Source organism: Aplidium turbinatum, chromosome 12 (assembly GCF_918807975.1).
Source record: "Aplidium turbinatum chromosome 12, kaAplTurb1.1, whole genome shotgun sequence".
NCBI lineage: Eukaryota > Metazoa > Chordata > Ascidiacea > Aplousobranchia > Polyclinidae > Aplidium > Aplidium turbinatum.
The window spans coordinates 17,090,101-17,102,390 of NC_137483.1; the positions used below are offsets into that span (position 1 = coordinate 17,090,101).

Here is a 12,290-nt window from a genome sequence, read left to right on the forward strand (position 1 = left end):
AACATCAGACGAACAATTCAAGCCTATCTGCTGCCACCACGCGGATACAATTATTTTTGAAATACTAGCAAACGTGCCCACATGTTTGCATCACGTTGAGCTGTTGTTCAGAGATGATTGTAAATTCAAGATTATAATAAAGTGATTAGGCTACAACTAATGTGACATAAAATGCGATTGCTTATCAGGGATCTAAATATAAATGTCTTCCCTTTTTCTGGTCACCACAGCCTAAGCTATCACAAGGTGTTGGATATGATCAACTTATTTTTGACTTTTTTACAAGTTATTTCGTCAATTCTCACGACTGACTATATTAGAAACTAAAACAGGTTGAATCTCTCTGTTTAACAATAAAATGGCATACCACATAAACATACTAATGAAATGGATGCATAAACTCAATCATCCGATTACTCTCTCTTCTAAAAATGCGTTGTTGCGCATGTAGTTCTAGTCTACATCTTCTCGTATTGCATATTGCACATCATCAACTATAAAATTACGTAAGAAAAACTTTCCTAAACTACACACACAGCATATCTGAGAATATTTGGGAACGTTTTTGTACTTTTAATGCATGACAATGATAAAACTAACTTGTCGTGGCCTACTGATTGTTAAAGAAGCAGTGGTCTGCAGCAGTGGCCGAGTGGTTAGCGCGTTGGGCTCGCAGTCGAGAGCCTGCATGTTCGACTCCAGCCTCCCGCACTTGCTGTTGTTTCTCTGGACAAGAAACTTTACGATAATTGCCTCTACCCAGTGATCGATTTCGAGTAATGGGTAGTACCAAATTTAAGTCATAAGTAGAATCATAACCGGAAACAGACATTGCAGTCGGCTGCAGCGTGGGTCAGGTGTACGTCGGAAGGCGTACACCGATGCATAGCGCTCAAGTCCGCTTTCCCGCAATGCAGGATAAAGATATGAAAAACAAAACAAACAAACAAAACAAGCCGTGGGAAAGGAAACTGGCAATTCTTCAATTACAAAACTCCAATAGAAAGTTACATAAGCCACTTGTGTTTGTGAAATCATCTTCGTAGCATGCTTGGAAACCAAAAATCACCACAAAGTGATAATATCCGTTTTTTAAACCAATATGTGATGAAATAGAAAACAATGATCAGTTACAGAGATAAATCTCTGCGTGAGTGGAAACTGACTACCGGAATTTGACAGATTTATAACTGTTCGAGTGTTGCGACAAATCGCTGGAAGTTTATATCGAGTTATTTTGATTTTAAATCGGACATAACTTGCCATCGTGTGTCCATACAGAAATTAAATAAATTACAACTGTGCCACCCATAAATCACAAGTGTATCCTTTGCAAGATAAGAAGATCATCAGTTTGAGAAGTAAAATTACAATAAAACGCTTTTTGATGTCGTACCAACGTTACTTTAGACTTTTAAGCTCGATTATGAACAAAAGCGAGCCGCGGTAGCCGATGACTAAGCGTTTTGCTACCAATATTTGAATAAACAGAATCAACGTGTAACAATCTACTTGGAAAAATTAGTATAAAAAGATGAAAAGAAATCCTTGATTTGTCACAAGTGACATTAATAAACAATCTATTTATCATTTGAAGCTAACCAATACCATGACGATGAAAGAGGTAATATCCTGTCTGTATTGATATTAGGTTTCACCTAAAAATTGACGCCGAAACCTATCCTGCTTTAAATTATCCTGCAAATACGACTTTTAGTGATTTCTGTGAAAAATATATCAAACGCATAATATCTAATATTTTGAACACAACGAAGTTGATTAATTCTTAATCACACTCCAGTCAGCACACCACTTTTTCACATTAATTCAATACCTGCAAATGCTCAGTCAATAAAATAAAGGAGTGATTTACTGTCTGTGACGAATTGTAGTCTACCACGCATTAAGTTACCCTATATTGTATTGCAGGTATATTGTAAAATTTGAGATTGACTTTCATGTTTAAAATCGTTCCACGTTTTATTTAAATTAGAAATTACTCTTAAAGCATTAGCCTACACTGCGATTTAGACTTCACAGCGTCTATCCAGTATGTTATTGTGAGACAAAACAAGCAAAAAATATTTTAACAAGTCATATCGATGTTGTTTTTTTGTTTTTTTGATGAACTATTGTAAACATTATTTAAAACATTAAAAGCTGATGTTTTTAAATTGACAGCTTTAGTTTTCATTCCTAAATCATAGCTCAAACTTACTAGATGTGGTGCATATGCTTACAAACTTTGCTAAATGAGGACAGGATAACTACAGCAAGTGATCTATTTATTTTTGAATACCGTAACAACATTCCAATACAGGCCGCTTCTCTTCTGTTATGCGAAGAGAAACACAGCAAAGGGGATTTTTCGGTAATTTTAGAAAACGTTGTTTTATTGTTTAGTTTCCTGCGTCTAAAATCGATGTAAATAAAACGAGATAAATACAATATTCTATTTTTGGGAGTGGTTTTCAATTTGGACAAGGAATATCTTTTTTTAGATCTTTTGAGTTATTGAAAAATAAACAGCCTTTGCTGGTATGCTTCTACTGTGCTTCGTCTAAAAAAAAAACCGACAACATTAAAATAATATAATATTAGTGGTCCTTGCATAATGCATGACAATGTGGTGTGTTGAAAAAAAATATTTATGTGTGTTGTATGATAGCCTACTGCTAGACATGCAAGTTTTCTGTTTCAGTTTACAGTAAATAAGCAATGATCATCCACGAGATTAAATGCGGTGCTATCCCTGATTACTTCCGCGGATGTTGGATATTACTTTTTACATTCCAATGTCGAGAAGGTTTACAAGTCACTTCTTAAAATTTTGAAATTTTCTCCTTAAAATCAGAGATGCTATGTCCCGGATATAATGGCGATATAGAATAAGGCCAAGGTTGCAATAAAGTAGGGAAAACTTGATTTTCCGCAGGGAGTTTTCTTCTGACAGATTATTAGGCTACAATATTTGAATGCAAACCTTTTTCGCAATTAAGGATTTTTTTACTTTTTATGATTAAACAGCTGATCAGTTAATAGAAAATGTTTTGAGTTGTAGGCTACTATTAAAAAAATTTAAAAACGTATTTTAGTAACATTACAAATTCCGATATTTTGTGCCGATATAGTTTCTGTATAGTTGGCAATCCTCGTTCCTTATTTTCATCTTCATTTTGTACAAACATTCAGTACAAATACTAGAAACACGAAAGTCAAACAGACATGCAGAAAAATTTTCATATTGTGGCTTTCTTTCACTCCAAACATTTCATTTCGTCATCACTTTTTCCCTAGTAGCCTAATACCTTTGCAGTTGGATGAGCCTTGTTATTTAATATACAAATATAAATTGTTTGCTTTTTATTTTAAAGTTTAAATACACATATCGAGACACCATAGTAATGTAGTAGCGAGTCCTATATGCTGAAATTTCGTAATACAAATCAACAAACATTAAATTTTTCTTCGGTTGCGTCTGTGGCTCATGCAGTCGTTAACACAATTCAGTCTATAAACAATTTGCTGAAACGGAAAGTTGAAAATTAGTGTTTTTATTTTTTGTTTCGCCGGAAAGGAGAAATTCACCCAATGGCAAGATCTGTCAAAAGCTTTTGTTGTACCAATTAATTTTTGTGTCTTGAAATTGTAGCAAGCGGTGTTTAACCGTGCTTATGTAAACAAACTGTGATTAGTCATCAATACCGATGATATCGCAGTGATGAAGATATTTTTTAATAAAGCAAACGCAACCACTCTACCACGCACAAACACAAACATCAGCAAACAATTTTTCCAGTAGCCGATTTCAGTGGTTTGGAATGAATATCCCAATTCCTGGCATTCCATGAAGGCATTTTGGAAGATAACTATTTAACTAATGAGCCTAAACAATTTCAACTACAAACCCACATTTAGACTAAATATCTCAAAAAGGCTGAGTCACAGAAGGATATTGTACTCATCATAGAAGATTAGGATAGATTTATTGCTCTATTTTCAAGCAACATTGGTCACAAGCGCTTATAAACCATCAAAAAATAAGACATCAGTTTTAAAATATGCAATTGTTGCGTCATCGAAACGTCATTGCTATTACTCAGTTTCCGCAGCCACAGTTCAAACACATGATTTTCTAAAGAAAGCTACATATGTCATGGAGCTATACCTTCTTCTTCTTCGTCAAATTTCTTCAGAAGTAGCCTCCGGATTGCAACAAAGATCGATACATTTTAAGCATATATCGATAAACAGCAAGATTTGATAGAGTAAAGGAAGTTACTTTTGAAATTATAGAAAACTTTTGATTCTTTTTATTAATTGGTGCGTATCGTAGGCCACGATTGGTGGCATGAGATAAACAATTGAATATATCCGGTCTGTCGTGATCCTCTATATTTATCCAATATAGAAAAATTGTCGAATTGGATTAAACACATGCAAACATTGAAAACAAGTTTTACACTAGGCTACATTATGTAGACGGTTATTGATTGCATGTACTGTATTTCTAGGCAAGTGTTGTATGTGACTTTTTCTAACATGCCTGTACGATTCTTCAAAGTTTTTCAAGTGCATACAACTTTTACTCACATTTAGCATGAAGTAAAATTCATAGCTGATTAATGAAGTATAAACTGACACAAACTTTATCAATTTAAGTTAAATACTGAATTGATATCAATACACAATAACATTTATTGGCTAGTGGGATAAAATTCAAACCAATTTAATGTATATAACAAAAAAACTGCAATAGTTGTCCCACACTCTGCTCTAGACGGGCAACGGGTCCTCTTGTTCACGTACTCCCCAAAAACAAAAACAGAAAAGCGATCATTCTCCGTTTGACAAAAAACTTCTCGCTTGCCATGCTCGCTTTCTTATTTCTTAACGTATCCGACGGCCAAGGTAGCATAGGGAACACGAACACACATTTGTCAATTTTTCATGGGAAGAACGCAAGTTTCCCAGAGCCATTTTGCAATTTTCAGGAGGGAATTTGGTTTGAGGATTGTAAACCTTTTTAAGCCTATAGTAAATTGGCCTAGACTAAAAGCGTTAACGAGGAAATTATTATTAGATTAACTCCCGATTAATTATTTAAGCCAGGGTGGTCCAAACCCTGGCACGCGGGCCGCATGCGCCCGCGTGAAGCTTTTGTGCGGCCCGCGAACACTTTGTGCATGCCGGAATTATCAGTGCTAAATCCAAGGTTTAAAAATACACCTACGTTTTATAAATGCATTAGATTCGCCACAACCCTAAATAAGTCGCGCATAATCGGGTCAATAGGTAACTATGAGGGAACAAAGTCGGTTTGTGACGACACATACGTGCGTTGATATTTTGCTTTTGTTGCTAGCACTTTCCCCGTTATGAAGCGATTAAAAAGCGACACACGGAACAGAATGACTGATGAAACCCTGAATGCCTGCTTACGTCTGTCGACCACTGAATTTAAACCAGAGATCGACAGTATTATTATGCAAAAGCAATAAATTGTTTTGGTTTGCTAATTTATTGACGTGTTATGTATCGTATCTTTTTTACTAGCTGAAAATCACTTTTTGAGTCGCAAGCAAAGATTAAAAAGTGAGTTAGGCGTGCAGCAAAACATTAGGTCGATTAGAACAGCAAACTCAGTCCTTTCATTGCAACTGTATTTTGTCAGCGACAAGATTTGTTAATGTTCATAGCCTGCGAACAGTAAGAATGTAGCTAAAACAGATCGAAATCTATAGAAAAGAAGTTCAAAATCGCAACCTAGTTAAGTTTTTATTTAACAACGTTTTTACTTTCAGCAACGCGTTATCATTTCTCACTATGCGGCCCGTGAAGTCTTTCTCAGACCCTAATGTGGCCCTTCATGTTCGCAGTCTTGGACCACCCTGATGAAAGCAACTGTGCACTGACATGGATGCATAGCCTACCATCACGTAGGCCTACTTCTTTTTCATGCAAATACTCGATGGCTTTCAAGAGGAAACGTAACCAAGCGAGTGTTTGAGCTCAGAGACGAGCTTAAATTATTTTTTGACCTTTAAATAAAATTGGAATTTGTTTCATTGCTGAATGATGACAGATGGATTAGATTCCTTGCTTATTTGGTTGATATGTTTGGTCCATTGAATAAGCTAAATCTGAAACCGCAAGGGAAAAACACCAGTATATGGCATTATATTCAGTTGCCACCTCTGTTCAAAGCAGATTACGCATCAACATGGGTTATCTGTATCCATGAGTCATTGACATATTGATACCATGTGAATTTACAAACTGTAGGCTACTGCTTCCTTCTGGGTTAAGGCAGGTTGGAAGAGAGTGATTAATTTATGTCATTGTCATTAGGAGATTGTCTTAAGGTACTAGAAGGCTCTGCTGTCCTGGTCGCGGAGGGTCTACGTTTTGCCTGGCCTCTACCTTTCGACCACCCTGGCTTGGGTGGCCGTTCCAAGAGCAGATGCCAGTACCGCTCAGCATTTAAAGATGTTTTGGAAGCTTTCACGAGCAGGCTTGATAATTGAAAGAGAAAAGTTAGAATGAACAATTGAACATGTTTAAAGAATTGTCATCGGTGCTGGTTGTTGACGGGAAAGAACAAGTTTTTCAAGAGTTGGAAAAATAATTGATTTTGCAACATCTCACAGCATTAGAACTGGAATTCATTCGATATTTTCTTGAAATTTATAACGATGATTTTGATTTAACACGAAATTCATTCACATTGTTGATGGAAAAACTTTCGGATGAGTTTTTATAACTCAAAACGAATTCTTGCAGAGACTTATTCAGAGAAAAATCAGTCACTGGATTTTGGCCATTAATGTATAATTCCTATTCCAAAGTGGCAGAGAAGGATCCTTCCATTTGCTTCCACTTATTTATGCGAATAAGGTTTTTCAACTTTTGCAAATGAAAACAAAACAGAGAAACGGATTAGACGTGGAGAATGATATTCGTTGTGCTCTTTCCAATACTCTTCCACCACATTCATGAGTTGTCGAAACAAAAAATCACAAGCTTCACACAGACTGTTAAATGGATTGATTCTAATATTTTAAATGTATTTTTTGAATAAAATACTTTTCAGCAACGTTCTTAATTAATTAAATTATTTCAGTATGAAAAGGGATATTACAAGCTAAACAGCTTATTACTAGTGAAAGTTTAGTTTATCTTCCAAGTCTTAGATTAAAATATTAATGTAAACGAGTTTTTAACAAACTACATTTATAGGGGGGGAATTTAAATTTGAATATCGACTAAAAGGGTCCACCGGATAAAAAAGGTTGGGAACCACTGGTCTAGTCCTTAAATTTTAACGTCACCACTTTGTTTCAACAGTTGATTTCTGCACAATTTAACTAAAATTGAATTGGTTATGATTTTTTTAAAACACCTCTGTAGTCGTGTTTTAATCATTTCAGCAAACAAAAAGACACCAATGAACGAAAATAGCTACTAGCCTACATTGTTTCGTCGATGTGACTTATTAATGGCAGCCTTTTACTCTGTTGTTTGCTGAAAGACGTTAATGGATAATAATAGATGGCTAAATTTTACATTTCTTGTAATTTGGCCATCATTCTTAATCTACAAGCATTACAGCTAGTTTACACACCAGTCGCGATTTTGCTCCCACAAAAAAGTGAAAAAAGTCTGTTTTTATCAAGGGGCTTTTTCGAAGCCAGACGGAAAATGTATATAAGACAGGACAGGACGTGAGAAAATTTATTCTATCGAAAGAAGCTAAACATATCATCAAGAAAGATACCGCTTGTCTATAAAAATTTTAAGACCAAGAAATGGCTTTTAAATTTCAAGTTTCAACAACAACGGGGTCTGCGCAGTCTTATTTTAAGAAGTCGGCAATGCTTATTTGTCTTGTAGTTTGTATTATCCACTCAACAACAGCAATTCCGCTTCATCTTCAAATTCTCACCAAAGCTACAAGATCTGCTTCAATGGACGCTCAACTGTCAGTGATGAAAATGTCTATTGACGATGCTTTAACAGAATTTGTAAGTCAAAAACCTCTTAAAAGTTCCTTTTTCAAAACTCTATGATCTTTGTTGGACCGGTGGTGTATAATAGGCGGTTCCAAAACTATAATAGAATAGCCTAGTGCCCAAAGGTGGGATTTTACCCCGAGAAAGCTTGCTATCAATGTTAATTACCGTACTGTTGTTGATTATTTTTTAAATAAAATATTTAATAAACTTGAGTTATTTTTTTTGGAACTCCGTAATACTAACAATAAAACACCTTTATTTTCGAAGCATAGTTTGCATAATGCCACTCAAAGCATTTTACGTCAGAATATATTTCATTTTAATTTTGTGCTATATCGGTGAAATACAAAAAGCTAAGAAATGTTTTAAACGAAAGTAGTCGTTTAAAGTACTAATATCGAAAAGTAATGGCCAAAGGCAACATTGCAACATGTTACAAATTTTTATTAAGATTACTACATCAATGGATTGCACGAGTATTGAAGCTTGCCGAGTGTCAACAACCAATCTTCAGATTACGACTCTACCGGCTTTTATTGATTTCAAGGTAAGATCAGAAATTTTCATCAAATTACATTAATTGACAATCGGTTGTCGAGAAACAATATGTAAAACTTTACTTGCTCAGATAATATGATTACTTGCTCACTTGTTGAAACCGGTACTTCAAAAAGTCTAAAATGCTTTCGCAGTGACTTTTCTGCCAATCTTGTTTTTCGAAATGTTGAAATAACAATTTTAGAACTTGAACAACCTTTATTTTTCCAGAATAAAAAGGTAACTTCCAGAACTATTAACTTTAGCCCACTTTTAAAATCCAGTAAAAATTGTTTCCAACTTGCACATAAAGCACAAAATTATAAAGTTTCATTCGGTATATCTTGCTGTTAAAAGAAATTTGTTTTGCTTACACAGGATACCGACAATTGGAATTCGATATTTGAGCAAAACCTGAACGGTTTGCAAGACTTCAATTACTACTTGCAACACTTTTCAAGAGCATCTCCAGCAGGAACGTTGTCTGGAATAGCTGAAAATCAATTTAAAGATGTTGCCAATCTTCTCTTACAATTTTTAACACATTTTGAGGCTCATGTGAGTCATTACCTTTGAAGTAGAAATTTGAAACATATTTTTGGTAATTGTCTTTAATTTAAGTTTGTAACATTTCCACCAACTGTGTTTTGTCTAAATAGCCTATATAGCAGACTTTATTTTTTTTTGAAAAAAGCAGTTATTTAATAAAAACTTGGCAGTTTTTTTTGGCCATATGTCTAGGCAAAGCTATGGTTGCTTAGAGATACGCACGTACTGCGGAATTTTATCACATTTTGCAGACCATTGTTAAAACTGTTTGACTGAAATTCTTGCAAAATCATTTTTCTCTTTTTACATCGCTGCTCATCTTTTCCTGGCTCACATTACTTATGAAGTTACGAAAGAGTAAAAATAAAAAATAGGACTTCAGCCACAGTCTTCAATATGTAACAAGGCGGATCCGCTCTTCCATCAGCTATGCCATCATTTGGGCTCACTATATCATGATATTTTTTCAAGTTAAAAAATCATCTGCAACGACTTCTAAAATCTGCTTATTTTCTTCCAGATCAAAGAAAATTTCTGCATGAAAGTCAACATCATACCTTTGAGTGACTACCCTCCTTGCCCTGGTTGCGTTCAGCCAAAATTGCCAAGCGTTTCCTTAGAGATTGTCAGAAACTACCAGTTTATGATGCAATTCTATAACTTTCTCGGAGACTTTATAAATATGTACAACACATTTTTATTTTCTTCTTTTGTTCCAGAAAGCTGCTAGTTAGTGAACCAAGGATGCCATCTAATTGTTGAAGTTAATGTAATATTCGATTTGTAGCTTATAATTTAAAAGATATTTATTTGATGTTCATTCACGCCGCTTTTTTTACGTTGTTGTGATGTTTTTATGCATTTATATACAATGTTAGTTTTTATAACTTTTTACTGATTTTTGTATATTTTATATTATTTTCCTTTTTACTTTGTAAGACTTTTTTAATCTAAAACTGCTCTTAGGTAAAAAAACGTTGTTGATATTTATTTATTTATATAAAAAGAAACGTTTTCCTTGAGTATAAATCTTGGTAAATTGATAAGTTATTTGTTACCAAGATCATTCCTTTTCAATCTAACTTAATTGCAAAATAAAAACACATGAAATAATTTATGTCAAACGTTATTGTATTTGTGTTACTCCACGAGCATAAAATATATAGCCACAAACACTTCAGCCAATGAATTTTCAATCAGTCAGCCATTTTCATATAATTTGCTATGTAAACATGGCCACTTTTACAGAGTGTGCTATGACTGCCCTCTATTGTCCGTCAAGTTACAAAATCTCGGCGTTATCATCGTCGTGTCAGCCGATTCACAATGTTCCCGGACTACGCTGGAAGGCTAATTGTAAGCAGCCAGTCTTTGGTTTCATCATCCAGGACGCAAACCTTGGCAAAATCTCGGCATATCTCTAGAGATAAAATCGTTATTTTTTTTTCATTTTATAATAAAAATTAACAGCTCATGCAGTAAAGCTTAGAAATTGCAAAAGATAACAAAATACAGGTCTACTGCAACCTTTGACAAGTTGCAGAGTTTTAAAAAACAATAACTAACAAAGGCTAAACAGTGTAGTAGCCTATATGGCTTTTGTTTAGTAAATTTAGGTCGCTTTATTACAACTCAAAGCTGACTATAAACAACATCTTTTCTAGTACTAGTTGCAACGTTCATCTGATGAAAGCGAAACTAAAAGCAGCGACAAAACAGGTTGATTTACTGCTTCACTGACTTTTCACGCACAATGACAATTCTCACCTTCAGAGCGAATAATATACAAGATAAAATTTACGAAGTCATATACTGCAGTGTGGTTGAAGGCAAGAAAAAATGAAACACATATTATTTTAAAGGTTGGCCCAGGGTTGGCCAAAAAAGTTTCAAAAGTTTTTTCTTGCCTTCAACTAGTATATAACTTTGTAAATTTTATTTCGTATGTTATTCGCTCTGAGGATGCGCATTGTCATGGTGTGCGAAACGTCAGTGAAGCAATAAATCAACTTTTTTTTCTTTGCTTTTACTGTCACTTTCATCAGATGAACGTTGCAACTAGTGTTAGAAACGATAATTGTTCTGATGAACACCCAAACATTTCAGTATTCAACAACATCCTTGTTTGCAGACTGGGGCACAAAGGCTTTCAGCTAACTGGGTTGTATTGAAAAAGACACTCTTTGAAAGTAAAACTTCTCGCATAAGTGGAACACCTGGAAATGCACGAACGCTGTGTCTAAAAAGTAACAACATATTTTATTGCAACAAGTTAGTTAATTTTGTAAGTAAAGTGTTAAACCTAGAGAACCTAATTTATCGTTAAAATGAACCAAACGACAACAACAACGCCTGAAAACGTTAGTTCGCTATACATTTGACCAACGCAGATGTTCTCACATTGTTTTGATTATGAGTGAAGAATTGACCGAGAAATATCAGACTTGGAACTTGTTCTAGGGCAACCAAAAGTCAATAAAGTCAAAATTTTTCTGCCTAGTTTATAAAACGTTTTCAAAGTTTTCAAAGTTTATAAAACGTCCATAAACTAAATTTCAGGCTTAGCACGAAGAGAGGTGTCAAAGTTATTAAGTCGAAAAAAAAGTCAAATTTCATGGTTAGGTCAAAATTTTCTTTTAACGTAGTTTTTCTTCTCTCTGTTGACATTATATTAAAGATACTGATTTTTTGTTGCAATTTCTGTTGCTATTCTGACGTAATCATTCATTTGTTGCAATTTCTGAGGTAATAATCTTGTTTCGCCCAATACTGACGATTGAATAAGTAGGCTAGGCGTTGAAGGCAGGTAACGTGGTCTTTGGTGGTTTTGGTTAGGTGAATGCTCAAACCATTATACATATAGTATTGAGTTTTAGCTTGCTGATGTTCTCAAATTTGTCTTTAGCTAGCCTATAATTATGCCTAAGGTTGAACAATCAAATTCTTCCAAAGTTAGTAGTACACTGCTTGTTTACGCTTCTGAGTTTACTTCAACACCTAAAGAGGAATGACAGAAGACAGGAACTTCAAAGGCGATAATGTCAAACATTACTTGATGTTGAAGTATAATACTGCAGAACTCTCTCAGTAGTTTCGGGATTTAAAGACACTCCGTATTTATCTTTTGCAGTTTTTCGAGTGACTTTCATTACCTGTTCGTTAGCTGTGGTGTCCTTGAGTCTTCCACAT

General features: G+C 34.6%; 1 protein-coding gene across 1 annotated transcript; it reads left to right on the forward strand.

The window, feature by feature from the left end:
* Positions 1-7,808: 7,808 nt before the first annotated feature.
* LOC145780632 (uncharacterized) lies at positions 7,809-9,831 on the forward strand. Its single transcript, XM_082592256.1, has 4 exons — positions 7,809-8,024; positions 8,467-8,562; positions 8,931-9,110; positions 9,622-9,831. The coding sequence occupies exons 1-4, from the start codon at positions 7,809-7,811 to the stop codon at positions 9,829-9,831; spliced, it is 702 nt and encodes a 233-aa protein (XP_082448382.1).
* The last annotated feature ends 2,459 nt before the right edge of the window (positions 9,832-12,290 follow it).

What these genes read in the sequence shown, in the direction of transcription:
- LOC145780632 (XM_082592256.1), top strand. Translation starts at nt 7,809, where the DNA reads ATGGCTTTTAAATTTCAAGTTTCAACAACAACGGGGTCTGCGCAGTCT. An exon ending in ACGATGCTTTAACAGAATTT is followed by an intron (nt 8,025 to 8,466) that starts GTAAGTCAAAAA and finishes ATTTTTATTAAG; the next exon opens with ATTACTACATCAATGGATTG. An exon ending in CGGCTTTTATTGATTTCAAG is followed by an intron (nt 8,563 to 8,930) that starts GTAAGATCAGAA and finishes TTGCTTACACAG; the next exon opens with GATACCGACAATTGGAATTC.